Here is a 16,489-nt window from a genome sequence, read left to right as displayed (position 1 = left end):
GTCAGACAGTAGGTGCTTGTCATGATCCAAAACCGTGTGCCAATTCACGAATTGAGGATATTGCGTGATTCTTAAAAGCCTAAATAGCTAGCAAAATCCCACGCGCTTGCTCTATGAAATTTGTAGAGCTTCGGGAGCGAATTGGTGGCATAGTGGGTGGTTGAATTGATTAAGTGCTAATTCCTGGACGCGTTTTGTTGGGGGTGGGCGACTCTACCCAATATAGGCGTGCCTATTGGCCTTTGGCCTAAGGGTCAAAACGCCAAAGGCCCACCGTGGATGGGCCTTGGGCCCCTCTTAGCGCCTATAGACGGGCGATATCGCAGTCTAGGTTTAACCCATTGGGTTTTGGGTCGGATGCTAAATGGGTTCTGCCGAAGTCTACTCCCAAGGCACCGGGAGCCTCAGGTATTAATCAGGCAAGTAACCGGAATTATCTTATTCCGAAGCAATGCTAGTCGTAGGCCCCGTCTCCGCAACTCGAAGTCAATCCTAAATCGCTGTGGAACCTTGCCCAGGTGGAAGCGAAAAGCTTAGATGGCTTGCTAGCTTGCCATTCGCTTGATGATATCCATCTATAAACTCGGGCCGAGTAATACGTTGGAAGAAATTATCTCAATCAAAAGCATAGTCTGCTCAAATTGGTTCTGACTCCATATAACCTGAAAAGCAATTCTCCACTAGTCTATCAATGGGATTTATCTGATGATAGCAATGATTCTTTCCCCACCATTCACTCTTGAACATCCATAGCAGCATTAACCACCTTTGCTGCTAAGGCATTGATACTGGTACGTGGATCCAGCAGATCTACCATGCTGATTTTGGATCTCAGAGCCAAGTGGAACCAGTTGCGTAGCTCTGCCGCAATCAGACTATCCACTCCATGATCAGACACAGCGCGAGCCGTATTGACAGCTGATATATCCATCAGCAGCATTGTCGCGACTGTGATGGCAATTGAACTTGAGGTAAGCTGCAGCGCCAAGGCGCGCAGCTCAAGCTTTTCATTCCCGTCGGAAGCAGTCCTTGCTTTGTGAACTGCATCATCAAATTCGCGCCGAGTTCGTGCAGTGGCTGATCTTCCACTTTCCAAGTCTCCGGTGGATGTGGTGTTCTCATCTCCTTGATTATGGCGCATCGCGTCCTCAAATCCACGAATAACGTGCGATACCCGCGCATCACCGTACCACCGTGGCTGGGCTGCACTGCGGACTCCCATTTCGGTATTCTCTCGCTCCTTCCGGGCCATGTGCGCCGGGTCCATGTAGGTCACATATGTCGCAGCTGCTAATGGGTCAACTGCAGCCCCGGTGGATTGCAAGCCAACATCGCCGAGGAACGCTGGTTCGAGAAGGCGAAGGAAGTAGCTTTCTGGCACGGTAAGAACCTTATTCCGAGTCATCAAGTCGAGTGTCAGGGTATCAGTGCTAAGGTGACCAACATCGTTGACCAATCCGAACTGGGCGGCTGTAGCGGGAAGGCCATGGCGGCGGCGATAGCGCGCAAACTGATCCTGGAAATTGTTGGCGGCTGTGTAGGCACCCTGAGTTGCGAAGCTGAGGACGGAGAGGATTGAAGTAGTCATGACAAAGAAATCCAGTTGGAGAGCCTTCGAGGCCTCGTGCAGGTTCCATGTTCCGCTCACTTTGGCAGCGAGACCATCACGCCAGCCCTCGGGGGAGATCTTGTGGAAGGAAATGTCCTGATAGGAAACCGCGCAGTGAACGATCCCTTTGACGGGTCGAATAGATGATGCTTCGTTGATGGCCCGCACAACCTGCTCCGAGCTGCTCAGATCACAGGCGACAGGGTGGACACGCACGCCGTGCTTGGATAGAGCATCGACGAGTGTCTGAGCATCTGGAGCATGAGGACCACGACGAGACAAGACTACAATTTCTTGAGCACCTCGGCTGGCCATCCATTGGATGATCGACCGTCCCAAACCACTCAGACCGCCGGTGACAACATAGCAAGCTTGGGGGTCAAATCGGGCCGCCGGGGATGCCGGCACCATCCGGACGAGTGTGTTAGAATCCTGGAAGCTCACGACTTGCTTACCAACATGAGTTCCCTTGGAGAAACTGAGAAGCGTCTGCTCCAGCTGAGAGATATCTGAGACTGTCATAGGATGAATGGGACGGATGTTTCCAGCCCGATAGTGCTCATCCACAGCTTGCATGAGGTCAGCTCCAAGCTCCAGGTCACATTGCACCAGCCGAGCGAGATCGAAGGACGAAAAGCTGGCACTCTTCTGGAACAGTTCCAGACCAATCTCCCTGGCACCATTGACATCCAATCGACCGAGATCAATGAGATGGCCCAGGGGGGCAAGCGCCTTGATGGATTCATACAACGCGTCATCCTGGGCTGTACTCAAAATCACATCAAAGCCACCAGTGGCAACGGTGGCTCGCGCCAACTCTTCCGGCTCACGCGTTAATACATGTGAAGGCGGTAGGCAAATCTCTTCGACCAAAAAGCGCACTTTTTCTGGCGTACCGACCATGGCATAAACGTCTGCCCCCTTGGCTTGTGCCAATTGGATTGCACCGAGACCGACACCACCGGACGCAGAATGGATCAGAACTTTTTGGCCCCGGCGCAGACGTGTCAGATGCTCAAATGCATATACAGCCGTCATGAAGACGACCGGCATTGTAGCCATCCCGAGCAGATCGTCTCCATCACGCGCCTTCTGCGCAAGGGCCCCAGGCACGCGCGTGTAGTTACCAAAGTGGCCCTCGCCCAGACCATATACCGAGTCGCCCACGGCAAAGCGAGAAGCCGCTTCCGCGCCGACGCTGGTGATGACACCCGAATATTCAGAAGAAAGGTTGTTCATATCAAAGCGACCCGTTGCGAGGGCCAGATCCTTCCAATTCAGGCCTACGCCGGCAACTTTGACCTCAATCGAATCCCGCGGAAGAGGTTGGGTCAGCTCGGTGTACGGCTTGAAGTACAGCGAGCTCAGCATCCCTGGCGTCTCAAAGGCGGCGCGCACCGCTCCCTGACTGTCAAGGGGCAAGAGCTGGGCGCTGTGAGTTGCTGGCGTCTGATCGCGCTCTGCATATCCTTGCAACGCAGCCTCGGGCACCAGCCGACTCACCCACAGGCAGCCACTGTGCCAGGCGAACTCGCGATCTTCACTTTGGTCATCGTTCGGCCGCTGAAGTTCTTGTTCCTTATCCACAAGAGTCCGAATCAGCTCGCTTGTATCAGCTTCTCCGACATTGAAGTGATCCGCATCGATGTCGATAGAGAAGAAGCGGCCTGTTGGTGCCTCCGTTGAGATCGTGCGTAGGAGGCCTCCCACCACTGCTCCATCGGGGTTGCGGCCCTGAGCCATGCCAGTTGATGTCAACCACACCATACTAGCCGTGTTGTGTGTGAGGTACTTGAAGATGTCCAAGGTAGAGTCGCTGGCATCCAACAATAAGTTCTCGTCATCTAAGAAGGCAATCACTCGTGCATCGGAAGGCAGCTTGGCCAGGACGCTATCTAGCGACACTGTCTTTGTGACTAAGTTGCGACTCTCCAGCGTATTTGCGAGCTCTTTCAAAAGGCCTGGAATTCTCTTTCCATGGAGCAGCCAGACCTCCCCGGACAAAGGAGAGGTGTCTGGGACGATGCGAGTCGAAACCAGGACATTCGAATGCGCTGTCGGGGATGGATAATCATCCAGAGACACATCTACTCCTGAAAACCCAGCGGACTTAAGGGCTTCATTCCACCCGTTGATATCTAAGAATGGGCTGTCAATGCGTCGATCCTCGACCCCGTGCCAGTAGCCAGCCTGGGCGCCGCCGATGAGCCCGACCCAGGCGCTATTTCCTGTGACCTCAGCAAGAATGAGCTTGCCACCAGGCTTCAATAGTTTGCTGGCATTTTTTAGAGCAGTAACAACCGACGAAGCCGTGTGGATGACTTGCGAGGCAAGAATCACGTCGTAAACTGGTTCATACCCCTGTTCAAGTGGGTCCTGCTCGATATTCAACACAGAGAACTCGACATCCTGGTAGCTGGTAAGCTGGCCTTGAGCCCTCTGGAGTGTGGTCTCGGATTTGTCTGTCACGGTGTAATCCTGGTAAGACTTGATGCCGTTGGTGGTGCTAAGGGCATCTAGCACTAAGCCAGCCACACGTCCCCGTCCTCCCCCCAGCTCCAGGATCTTGGTGTTAGGTTCAGCATGTCCGATGCTGCGAAGGAGCTCTGTGATATGGGGATAGGCACCAGTGAGAAACAGGGCATCATCGAAGAAATCGGCTAACAGTCCATCCTGTGCTAGGACCTCTTCGCCGGTGCTCTTACCCTGCAGAATATCGGACATGCTTTCATGCAGACGGCAAAGAGCCTTCGCTTCGAGTATGTCACTGGTCTTTCCGTAAAGCTCTTTGAGCATTTGAGCACGCTGCGCAGGAGGCAGCGCTTTTGCTTCGATCATCTCGGGTGATCCAGATTCATCAACAAGTTTTCTTAACCATGAGATGTAATATCCCAAAGTTCCTGACGCATCCGTTTCGGTGCCAGCCTCGCTGATTAATGTTTCATATACATCAACAGCAATTAACGTAGCAATACTCTCAAGAGAAGCCAAAATCGGGACCCTGGAGGTGTTCTCTGTTGGAGGCGGGAACAAGGCGCGTGCCTGCCGGTTGCTCAACGCACGGAAGTCAGGTCTATAAACCATGCGCATGAATGGACTGGCGTACGCCTTGCTGCGGCCCTCGGGCGATTGGTTCTCCAGCATATAGCTGATACAGCGAAGATCCTTAATATTCAGGAGCAATTCGCCTGCTTGGCTCTGTAATTGGAGCTGAAGGTAGGCAGATCGCTGGCCCCGGAACTCTCCATGAGCGAGAGCGGTTCCCTGATCCTCATTATTGCCGGTGCGTATATACAGCTCCGACAAATGGATGGGTACAAATGCCGTAGTGGCCCGTTCTATTTGTCCCCCGTGGCACGCAAGCAGGCCAAGCTGGATCATGGCATCCAATGACGCAGGGTGGATTGGATACACTGATTCGCCTCCTTTGACTATGCCAGCTGTTGTCTTCAGGCCGAGACTGGCCGACGCCAGGTTATCGGTGGGCGCTGCACGAATTTCTGAGAGTGCTTGGAAAGCAGGCCCGTAGCCGAGTCCGATGGACGCAAAAGTCTTATACCACGCTCGCGAATCCACTGCTCGAGACTCGGTTCCCAGGCTCAATTTGCTGGCTTCGACGATATTGGAGACCTCCAGCTTGATCTGGCCGGTGCAGTGCTCGGTCCATTGCTCCGAATCGCGAGTGACGGAGCTAACAGAAAACCTCGTCCAGGATGGAGATTTCGCGGTGCTTCCACTGGATAATTCCAAACTCAGCATAACTTCCACTCCATGCTGATCCTCGGGGATTTTTAGTGCTGTCTTGATGTCCACATTGCGAAGAGAAAAGCCCACGACGGGCAGTGCATCTGGGAACTCCTCATAGAGCTGCGAGGCGGCAACCATAGCCATGCACATATAGCCAGCTGCGGGGAAGACTACGTCTGGGATTAGACGATGATCACCAAGCCATGGTAAGTCCTTCATCCTGAGAACATTGCGGAATTGAGGACGAAGCTTTGCATTGCCCGCCACCTTGGAGCCTATCAAGTCGTGCCTTTGCACACTGCGAAGGCGGAACTCCTTACTAGCGCGACCCTCGTAGTAGCTCACTAGTCCATAGCCGTACTGATACGGTGGAAGGTCGACAGCCATAGTACCGTGTATAAGGACTGGCTTATCGTGACTTGTACCGTCTGTGGCATTCACCGCGGCCAAATTGATCTTTGCATTTATTCCAAATAGCGACCCAGCGAGTTGCAGAGTGGATCGTCGACTGTCCTCTCCTCGAGTGAGGGATCCGGTGTATGGGAGAGTCTTCCCGAGAGTTTTCAGTATTTGGTTCACGGGACCTTTCAAGGCGGGGTGCGGTCCAATCTCTACCAGAGCTCTAATATTCAAATTTTCGTCTTGGACTAGGTTCGCAACTGCATCTGCGAAGCGAACGGGAGACTCGAGATTGGATCTCCAATAAGCTACCGGGACGCTATCTGCAGTGATTTCTTTATGGGGTGTGACTGATGAGGCCCATGGAATGCACGGATATCGATCCTGCTTGGCGAGGAGTCCTAGGCTTTGGAGACGGGCCAGACCCTCCGAGAGTAAAGTCTCGAACTCTTCACCGAGTGCGACCATGTGGTGTGAGTGGTAAGCATTGCCGCCGGTCTTGAGCAATCTATTGAAAACTCCTTCTTCATTGAGTGCTGCTGAGAGCTTCTCGACAGCCTCTTGTTCACCGGACAAAGTGAGACTTTCATAGGAGTTGATGGCAGCAATTTGAACATCTTGCTCAATGCCTTCAAGATGCTTGGCAGCCTGCTCCAGACTCATACCAACAGCCAGCATCGCACCGTGTTGTTTGTTCTGAGAGACAGCCTGGCCGCGATAGTACGCAGCTGTAATGGCCTCAGCGGCGCTGACACGACCAGCAGCATATGCAGCTGCCATCTCGCCCGAGGAGTGGCCTACCACTCCAGAAGGATAGACAGACCAAGATGCGAGCAGGTTCACCAGGCCGATTTGCACCGCCGTGCATACTGTCTGCGAAACTTCGCTCGTTTGCACTAGGTCGGGCGCAGACTTACCCGACAACACTTCTTCAATAGTCCAAGGTCGATTTCCAGCAACAGCCGAAAGAATACTGTCTAAATATTCGATGGAAATGCGGAATACATTGTATTCAAAAAGCTCGGCACCCATAGCAGGCCACTGAGCTCCCTGTCCCGTGAAGACGAACCCCAGAGCTGTTGTCTCCGGTGCAGCCGTGAAGGTCTTTTGAACGTCATTCAAGAGCCCCTGCGCGGGATCGATTTTATCAACCACACGGAAGGTTCGTTGGGAGAGCTTCGATCGTTTGAGTCCTAGGGTGTACGCAACATCTGCCAATGAGTGTCGGTCAATGACACTAGACAGAGCCTCAATATTCAACTTGAGAGAGGCATCTTTATGCGCTGAGAACGGTAGAAGCACGATTTGGCGAGTGCCAGCATCCGATGATGCCTTTATCTGAGGTTGGAGAATCGAAACATGCTTGGTTGCCGCATTTCCGTTGCTGTTCCCATTGACGTGACCATTTGCATGGCCATTTGCGTGACCATTTGCATGGCCATTTGCGTGACCATTTGCATGGCCATTTGCGTGGCCATTTGCATGGCCATTGGTATCTCCATTTGAACCATTTCCAGATGTTATGCCATTTCCATTGGAAGCAGATTGTTTGATAGAATTGCCATTTAGCGTTGTGGTGCCCAGAACTCCTGGCTTTACATAATTCGGATATAGAATATTCACATGGTCAAGGATACAGTGTCCAATCGAACCACCGAAGCCTGCAGATGTGACGCTTGCTCGTCGTAACTTGCCTTCAGGCCATGGAATAACTTCAGTGACAACTTCAGCCTTGGCTTTCTCGAAGTCGATTCTGGGGTTCAGGGTCTTCACTCCAATGCTAGGCGGAATAACACCAGCCTCCAAGGCGAGAACAGCCTTGAAGATCCCGGCAAGAGCTGCTGCTCCCTCGGTGTGGCCCAGGTTTGTCTTGACAGATCCAATGAGTAGGCGGTCCTCAGGCGCGTCCGATCGTCCAGGTCCAAAAACTTTCCCAGCCGCTTCAACTTCAAGGGGATCACCAACACGCGTGCCTGTGCCATGACATTCAAGAAACGGTGTCTGTGAGGGGTCCAGGCCACCAGAATTCTCATACGCTTTCCGAATGATTGCCTCCTGGGCAGAACCGCTGGGATGGGTGATGCCACTTGAACGGCCGTTGGCGCCAATAGCGCTCCCACGAACCAGTGCGCGCATAGGGGAGCCATCCTTCATGGCTTTCTCCGGTTTCTTTAGGTATATGGCGGCAAATCCTTCACCTCGCGCATAGCCATCTGCAGAAGCATCGAATGCGTGACTCATGGATGTGCCGGACAATGCTCCTAGCTTATCCATGGCTATCTGCATGGCTGGGTCCATAATCCAATTGGCCGTGGCCACAATAGCGGAATCGCAGTCTCCGTCACGAATGGCTTGCATTGCCATATGAAGGCCATATAAGGCTGACGTACAAGCACTATCAAGAGTGACACTGTGATAATTTAGCTTCTGGTCTAGAGAGGGGAGGATACCTGAGGAATGGTACTACTCACCTTGGGCCGTACAGGTTAAAAACGTAATTGATCCGATTGCTCAAGATATTGTGGCAGACGCCAGTGGTGGCATGTGGCCTCGCATACTCCCAGTCCCGTGTTTGTGCATATGAATTATCGTATGAGATGTCTGCAACATATACTCCCATTCGTGTTCCATTGACACTCTCCCAGGTATCTCCAGCGCTTTCGAAGGCTTCATACACCACCTCTAGAAGTTTGCGTTGTGACGCGTCTATAGTTTCTGCTTCAAGACCGGAGATTCCGAAAAACGAGGGGTCAAAAAGACGAGGATCCTCAGTCACAGTGTAGCCGCCTTTGGCAGCTGTGGTCCCTGGACGCTCTGGGTTCGGGTGATAGAAGCCTTTGGCCGAGAAGCGAGGTTCGGCCCAGTCTTGGTAGCCAGATCGCTTGTTGATCAACATTTCCCAAAGACCAGGAGTATCACGGACGCCTCCTGCCCAACGGCAGCCTGAAATAGACATGAGTGATTATTCAAAGTATCTTCAAGATTCAAATTACGCACCCATGCCCACAATGGCGATCGGCTCTGGTTCATGCTTTTCAGACATATCTGGTGATGGAGGGTTGTAACAATAGTAATAAAGAAACGTTGGGTAGCTTGATAGTGTTTGAGTCTAGTTTATCTCAAATTTCTAGGTTTTCAAGTGACACTGAGAAGGATCATTCGCGGGTGTCATTGATTAATGAAGTAGGAGCCTGAAATAATCATTCACTTTATATTGTGAGGATTTAGTCACCTTTTTATTGTTTTGAAAGAGACTCCGCTATCTTACGGAGACATAGAATACTATCGAATGATACTAAGTGCTGGTGTCGATATCTACCCCGGTTCTGCACAAGCATCCCGAACAGGCCACATCGCCCGCCGCTCGAATCGGCCGACCATCACGCATTACCTTGCCCAAAAATATTGAGACGGAGATGCCTTTAAGTCGACAGCAAATGCCCGCACAATATCGGCCGAAATTTATCGGCCATCGAGTCCTAAGTAAGGGTGGGGGACAATCAAGTTTGGATTCAAACGTCGGTGGACTGAAAAACCCGAATGGAAAATAGAGGCCCACCATAATATAGGCAAAACCGGACGTTGCATGATTCTACTAGTAGTAGCTTTGACCCATGTATGGGACCATGCAGTGGAGCTTCATACGCGGGGTGTCTGCTGGCCGCAGATAATCCTACGTGCACTGGCCCATCAGCGGGAACGACATATTGTTCTACATTGTCCTTATTCGCCAAGATAAGCATGGCATAAGAGACCCTGCATGGCATCCATGCCCGTAAATTATCGGGGCCTAACCTGATATTTGGCCGACGCCGTCAGCTTACGGGGCGGACAGAAGGACAAGTCAGGCAGGAAACTCCGCAAGCTGCCAACCGGCATGAATGCTCCGTGTCGTGAAAGAACCGGAGCTATGATCAATTGGTACATTCCATGTATAAAGTCGTGGTTTGATCTAGGAACATCTATATAGAGTTGGTTGGATGCTGCTTTCTCCTCTGTTCCTCGGTACTCCAGACATCATTTCCAGTTCCCAAAAGACCCAAAGATCCAACCATGTCACACAATTCTAATGAAACGCATGTTGAGAGAGTTGACAAAGCTAGTATCCTTGCACTCGCCGAGCAGATAACTCAAAAGACCAAAGACATTACGGAGTACCTACAAGCCAACGGATATGACCAACCCTCCTCTTCAGCTACTTCTGCTGGGTACCCCGACACAGTCGAATATGCTGTGCTATACGGAAAACTCAAGAGATCTCTTGAAGATCTCAATTACCTTGTTGAAGGTCCAAAGCGCCACTTCCGTGAGCTTTGCTGCCAGGGATACGAGCTTGCAGCAGTCCAAGTGGCTCTAGAGTTTGGATTCTTCGAGATCGTTCCCCTCGAAGGTCAAATCTCAATTGAGGCCTTGGCAGAAAAGGCTGGTGTTGATTTTGATCGGACATGCCGTATTGTCCGTCTTTTGATCACAGTATTCATTTTCCAAGAGCCAGCCCCGGGGTTTATTGCGCACAACCCCAGTTCTTATCTCCTGCACGTGGACGAAGAGATTCGTTCAACACTGCATTATAGGTATGTCTACCCATTTTTTTTTTTGAATACTACCTGCTATGAGAGCTTTGGATGATTGATATCTATCTCGTACTGACATTTTGATTCGTGTAATAGCCTGGACGAAATGCTGAAGGCTGCCTCGGCCACTGCTGATAATGTGAAGGCATCGCCGCTCGAGTATGACAGCGCCCTTACCCCTTTTTCGACACTGCATGGCATTCCGATCTTCCAATTTTATGAAAAGGATACTCGACGATCCATTCGCTTTGCCAAAGCCATGGCTGGATGGGCAAAATGTATGTTCATCGATTCCCCTCAGTGGTTTGCTTTTCTGATCCATCATAAGTGAATCTCAACATCAATGCCCTCAAAGAAGCATTTCCATGGCATGAGCTCAAGGGCACTGTAGTGGATGTCGGCGGTGGAAGTGGCAAGGTCTCCATCACTCTGGCCCAGGTAAGAAACTCAAAAGGAAAAGGAGAAGATCTCCGAATGACGTGCTATGAAATTTAACTAATCTAATATCGTTAAAAGAGCTTCCCTGACCTCAAGTTTATTGTTCAAGACTCAGCCGATATGCATACGGCTGGGCAGTCGCTCCTGACTGATGAAACTAGAGACCGGGTCTCTTTCATGCAGCACAGCTTTTTCGACCCACAGCCGGTTGGTGGTGCCGCGGCATTCATCTTACGTGCATGTGCATTGAACTGGAGTGATCGCGACGTTATCACTATGTTCCGCTCGTTAGTGCCGGGGCTTGAGCGTTCGGAGTCCACTACCCCACTACTTATAAATGATTTAGTCTTGCCGCCACAGGGGACATTGACACGGGATTTCGAGCGGGGCTTGCGCCAGATAGACCTTATAATGCTCGTAGGCTTTGGTGGAAAGCTACGAACCCAGTCTGAATTCGCGACACTGTTGAAGGAGGCAGATGAACGGTATGAAATTCGCAACTTCTACCCGGAAGGATTGATGGGTCTCCTCGAGGTCTATTTGAAGCGCCAGGAACTTTCCTGAGCAACAAATCCTTCTAGCTAAATTGGTGTTTGGATTACGATTGTCTTCTATATTGAAAGCTCGGCTAGACGTTTAGCTCCTTCAGCTAGAGAAATAGATCAGCCTTCCCTGCCCTTTATTTCCTTCTATAATTGCCTAGTCTTCCGCATAACCCATTTTGGGTCGAAGGTCTGGACCCAGAGCCCAGCCCAGACCCAGTATAGGCCCAGTTCGACTCAGACCTATTACAGGGTCGTGCGGAAGACAGATAATCTTACTTATCTGATATGTTATCAGCCAGATGTCGTGATCTTATCGTGCGGGGTTTATCATATGATCTCTATATCAACAGTTTACAGTAGATGGTTTTACCTATAGTCAGGGATTCCCCTAGATCCGTCTTACTTCTGTAAGACTTAGACTTGGTACACTTCGATACATTGTGTTCCCTCCTCCAGTATCTATACTATACAGTCACTGTATCTTACCCGGTTGACAGGCCTTACACCTGATACCGGTATACATATCTTTAAATTTATATGTTGTATTGGGTAATTCTTTTTGAAGAAAGGCCTGGTCTCGGGTTTCAATGCCAATGTGCTAGCAGATGCAGCAGTGTAACTCCTTGATGACCTGTAGCCATATCGGGACTAGCTCGACTTGTGTTTAGATAGCTTCCTTCTCACGCTCCAGCTTACTTTCTTCTCAATACCACTACATTCTATCTCGTTCCGTTTCAACAATTGCAAAGTTTCTTCTTGATCGACTTGGCATATCCTTCAATAGGCGATTCCAGGGCTTGCACCTTGGGGTACCCATCACGGACGCCTCCGATGGGGCCGTCCGCGTGGGTACCCATCACGGAAGCCTCCGATGGGGCCGTCCGGGTGGAAGCGGGAGCCAGAACCACTATATATGTAGTGACCTCTTAGTCCTCCGTTCAATTGGTGCAACTCGGCCGTTAATTCTTCTAAGCGTGGGGTCCGTTTCATGTCCCGAGTTGTCCTTGTGTGTAGTTCTAAGCCCGAACGCGCCATGCGCGTTCCTTCCGTTTCTGTTTCAATTTGACAAAAGTCCAACAGCTTATCAACCAAGTATTCCTTCGGGGCCAGCCTTTGATTCGTTCCGGATATGCATTGAGAGAAGGTTGGCTGTAAGCACTAGAGTAGAAGTGTCACACCAAGAAGATACGTCAGAGAGGTGAAAGGAAACCTCTAGACCGAGGTCCCCTATATCGTATTTTGAGGCGAACAATGGGGCCCTCTTCTGAGGTGGGAAGTTCTCCGGAGTTGTATAAAACCCCGCTGACCCCTGAGGGACTGGCGGAGGAGGGTGGGCGGGCAAATTGACTATAAATACGGAATACTATAGTACATGATTAACAAGATCAGGCTACGAGTGCTGATATGGCTATCCATAGCACAGACCACGTATAGACCACGTGTACACTGTCGGCCCGACAGAAGAGACGTCACTCCATGCACGCCACAAGTAATAAATATGGTATTCAAATGAATAAATAGAGTTATATCCAAAAAAAGCTGTGAGCTGCATCCATCCATACCTACTAACAATCTCATTAGTAATAATCACTAGTACTAGTTAGTGGTATTACCGTGGAGACTCCCCGATGAAATGTACCCCAATTTTTACAGAACCCCGACGGTTTAGATACGATTTTGGGCGCCAGCAATTTTTTATGTACTACAGTCAAACCCCGTTAAAATGTACCTCACTTTTTACAGAACGGCAGTTCAGAAGGATTTTGGATTGTTTTACTATGTATATAAATGCCAAGGCTACCTGATTAGGTTTAGCTCCCTTGGATTTTACAATGGTTTTTGACACCTGTCGTCCACGTGATTACTGAGATTCTATGGATATTATTGGCTATATTTTATGTCCCGCCTTTTCAGTCGCCTGAGAATACTAGTCGTAGGTTCGAACCCGAGAGTGCACAAAATGAATAGGTTCACTCCCCCTTGTACGAGCCTATCATACGATGCCGAAATGGTCGATTGGAACTAAAAGGGGATGTGACATAACCGCCCAAACACTAACTAGTATGTACATATATTACAAGTGGAAAGGCCGAGTACCTTATAAGAGAGTAGGCCACTAATATAAGGCTCTGCTCTATAGGTCAACACAGTATACGTCCGGCAGAAAGAAAAGGCGGTATAAAAGTAAGAGAACTTTGGAAAAACCCAGGTCTATATGATAAAATCTAATCGGATGAAGTTCAAAAAAAGGGAAGTTATATGTATTGTTACTACCAATTCATCTGAAAGAGTAGAAGTAAATTAGTTGACGGGAAAGCCTAGTATGTTGATTTAAATAGCAAATATAATTAAATATTTTGGCGAGGCAAATGGCAGAAAAGTGTAAGCGGTCGCCGAGTCATATACCCGAACCAATCAGAACGTACGACTCACATACACACCCTCACTACCATACACACATGGTTGATGATGATAGGGAATCCCGACAAGTCGGCATCCCCTGGGAGATGTGTCAGACTGGGATACGGCCCCCCTTAGGCCCTAAACAGGGAACTTGGTTTTTGTTATGGTCTAGTGGTAACAATGGCGGTATTTTTTTTTTCCACAATGGCGACAGATCATCGAGGGGGATCGATGATGTGAGCACAAAGGACGGGGGTCGGGACATCGACCCCCTCCTATTTCCTACCAACATCACGACTTCAGGGACTCGACAGCACAGGATCTTCAGATCAAAGGGACTGAGGCCGGTAGATTCCCATAGGTACCAGCTTTTGCTCCCATGATGCAGCCCTCGCGAAAACGCAAGGTATCCTCTTGCATTCCTTGCTACACCAGAAAGCAAAAGGTATTCGTGAAAGAACCAACGTGATCTTGATAGGAATCCCAGGACAAGCCCTCTAACGTGTTCAGTGTAATCGTCAATACCCCTGTAACCACTGCACTCGCCGCCGTCGCCCGGAAGACTGCGCATACTATCCATCGGAAGACACCCAACCCCCTTCTAACCCGCTATTGCAAACCCGCAACCGCCACAATGAATATGATCAAAGGAGCCCCCAAAATAGAAACGTGAACCTCTTCTCTTTCGACACCATTTCAGAGCTAGAAAATATGAGGAGTCCGACATGCAGTGCCATGCCTTCGTCTCTGACGGATGTCTTCGGCTATTCTGAAGACAGTCAAAGCAACACGATAGCTCTTGTGCGGATGGTAAGTCCATTCATGAGTCCATAACCTGAGAAGGTTTGATGTGGAGCATTATTCCAACGGTTTTATATCTTATCAATAGGTGGATCGATGGGATGGAGAGGACCAAAATCGCAACCGTCAAGCACCGTCGAGTCAATATGATTCGGAGATTCACCAATCTCTAGACAAGATTCCTGATCGGCCAATCTTGGACTTCTTGGTGAAATATTTCGTGCGCGAAGTGAACTGGTAAGTACCGCAGACAATATACAGAAACCCCAAAAACTATACCAGGAATTCCTTATCTAACCAACTCCGTTTGTGATGTCTAGGATGGATCAGCTTGTTCATCTCCCATGGATTCTAGACGAATACCAACGCTGGCGGATCGTCGAAACTCCATCATCTCTCTTTGAGATTGAGTTCGCGGTTCTCATTTTGAGAATATGTTCTTATACATCTGAATATCTCCCCTCTCCGTCATGTACTATTGAAAGGATCCGGGATATATCACTGGCGGATATTCGCCACTCGTGCGACGAAGCTGCTAACAGTCTCGCAGAAATATGTCTCCGTCTTAATCCCAAAGGAAGTCTTCTTCGCGTACAACACTTGGTCTTTGTTGGGTTAAAGGCCAAGTGTCAGGGCTTTATGAAGGATTTTCGAGATGCACTCCGGTCCGCGATAGAGGTTGCTCAAAGGATTGGGGCAGATCAAGATGTTTCTCCAGACATTTCGGATATGAGTGAGTTAGAGAAAGAAACTCGCCGGAGGATCTTCTGCAATCTTTATATATGGGACAGGTGAGTGGCCACGGATATATATTTCTTGCCGTGGCACCTCTGATCAATAGCATATGCTGACCTTGCAGCTATTTATCACGACAATTGGACCGTATCCCTACTATACCTAGTGGGATAGAGCCGGAGAATATGCCACGGATGCACCTTGGCTCCGATATCAATGAAGCCCATGGCCTCGAAGAATTCACTGAGCGCATCCTTCAGGTTCGCCTGGCCAATTTCTGGAGGAGTATGGGTCCAACATTAGGGTCTACTTATGATATGATCCTCGCCCAAGAGAGATATGAAAGCTTTTGTGGTAATTTTCTGACCACGCTGCCACTCGCTTTTGCTCTCCAGCCAAACAAGCAGTGGGATGAACGACTTCCGATGCTTGCAAAGCAAAGAGAGATTTTATTCATATCAATATTTGAGTCTCTTTGTTACAATTTCCGGCCAGCCATTTTGCTGGATGCGAGCCATCTTCCCGAGTACAAGCAAATCTTGCTCTCATTACAGCGAAAGGCTCTAGCAGTTGCTGCACTCAATGTTCTGCAAGGGGTATCCAGACTGCATTCCCTGATCGGAGGTTCTCAAACACGGTACACAGGGATCATTCAACCCACTTTCGAAGCTGCAGTGCTTCTGGTATCATTATGCATGGATCAAAGCTTCCTGGGAGATGTGGAAAACCGCAGTTCAAGGATTACCAAGATGGATCCTCTTTCTGCCGGGATGGTAAACTTAACATGGGCGGACTGCATGGATGCTATACGAGATGCACTGAAACTCCTAAAAATGTTATCGGAGGTCAGCAATATGGCAGATGTGGGAGCACAAAGCCTTGGCAAGCTGATCGGCAAAGTCGCCAAAAAGCCCACTAGCGCCTCGCGAATGGAAAACCCTTCCAAGCCAGACGACGGAGCTTTCTCTCAAATAGGGGGAGGTTCGGCTGAAATTCATTTGCCAGAATATTCAGAGTCGGACCCCGCAGTCTCTCTAGCAGAGATAGCCTCGATGGCGGCCTTTGATGTTGATATGAATATAAACTGGGATGCTTTGGCATCAAATATCTGAGGTCTATGATCTTGTCTGTTGTGGCTCTCAAGAACTCTTCACCGCGCGAGTTTATTCCCATTTCACTATAAAAGTCTTGCGAGAACTCATAAATCAAGGGCTATTTTCAATTTAGTACCTGTTTCT

The 16,489-nt window shown here is 49.7% G+C and overlaps 4 protein-coding genes across 4 annotated transcripts; 2 read left to right on the top strand and 2 right to left on the bottom strand.

Moving 5' to 3' along the window:
* Positions 1-733: 733 nt before the first annotated feature.
* N7479_005992 (uncharacterized protein) lies at positions 734-8,798 on the bottom strand (the record flags this gene model as incomplete). Its single annotated transcript, XM_057253688.1, has 3 exons — positions 734-8,165; positions 8,227-8,698; positions 8,753-8,798. The coding sequence occupies 3 exons, from the start codon at positions 8,796-8,798 to the stop codon at positions 734-736; spliced, it is 7,950 nt and encodes a 2,649-aa protein (XP_057107550.1).
* Positions 8,799-9,808: 1,010 nt separating this feature from the next.
* Positions 9,809-11,331, top strand: N7479_005991 (S-adenosyl-L-methionine-dependent methyltransferase; the record flags this gene model as incomplete). The annotated part of the gene is made up of 4 exons (XM_057253687.1): positions 9,809-10,329; positions 10,426-10,607; positions 10,658-10,767; positions 10,846-11,331. 4 exons carry the CDS (start codon positions 9,809-9,811, stop codon positions 11,329-11,331), a joined length of 1,299 nt encoding a protein of 432 aa, XP_057107549.1.
* A 715-nt stretch (positions 11,332-12,046) lies between these two features.
* Positions 12,047-12,302, bottom strand: N7479_005990 (uncharacterized protein; the record flags this gene model as incomplete). The annotated part of the gene is given in 2 exon segments (XM_057253686.1): positions 12,047-12,219; positions 12,236-12,302. The coding sequence occupies 2 exon segments, from the start codon at positions 12,300-12,302 to the stop codon at positions 12,047-12,049; spliced, it is 240 nt and encodes a 79-aa protein (XP_057107548.1).
* A 2,124-nt stretch (positions 12,303-14,426) lies between these two features.
* N7479_005989 (fungal specific transcription factor domain-containing protein) lies at positions 14,427-16,363 on the top strand (the record flags this gene model as incomplete). Its single annotated transcript, XM_057253685.1, has 4 exons — positions 14,427-14,525; positions 14,605-14,753; positions 14,837-15,307; positions 15,376-16,363. 4 exons carry the CDS (start codon positions 14,427-14,429, stop codon positions 16,361-16,363), a joined length of 1,707 nt encoding a protein of 568 aa, XP_057107547.1.
* Between the last annotated feature and the right edge of the window lie 126 nt (positions 16,364-16,489).

The sequence above is a fragment of the Penicillium vulpinum genome, assembly GCF_028829585.1.
Source record: "Penicillium vulpinum strain IBT 29486 chromosome Unknown utg000003l_segment0_segment0, whole genome shotgun sequence".
Lineage (NCBI taxonomy): Eukaryota > Fungi > Ascomycota > Eurotiomycetes > Eurotiales > Aspergillaceae > Penicillium > Penicillium vulpinum.
Note: the sequence above shows the minus strand (reverse complement) of the source record. Positions and strands in the feature narration are given on the sequence as shown.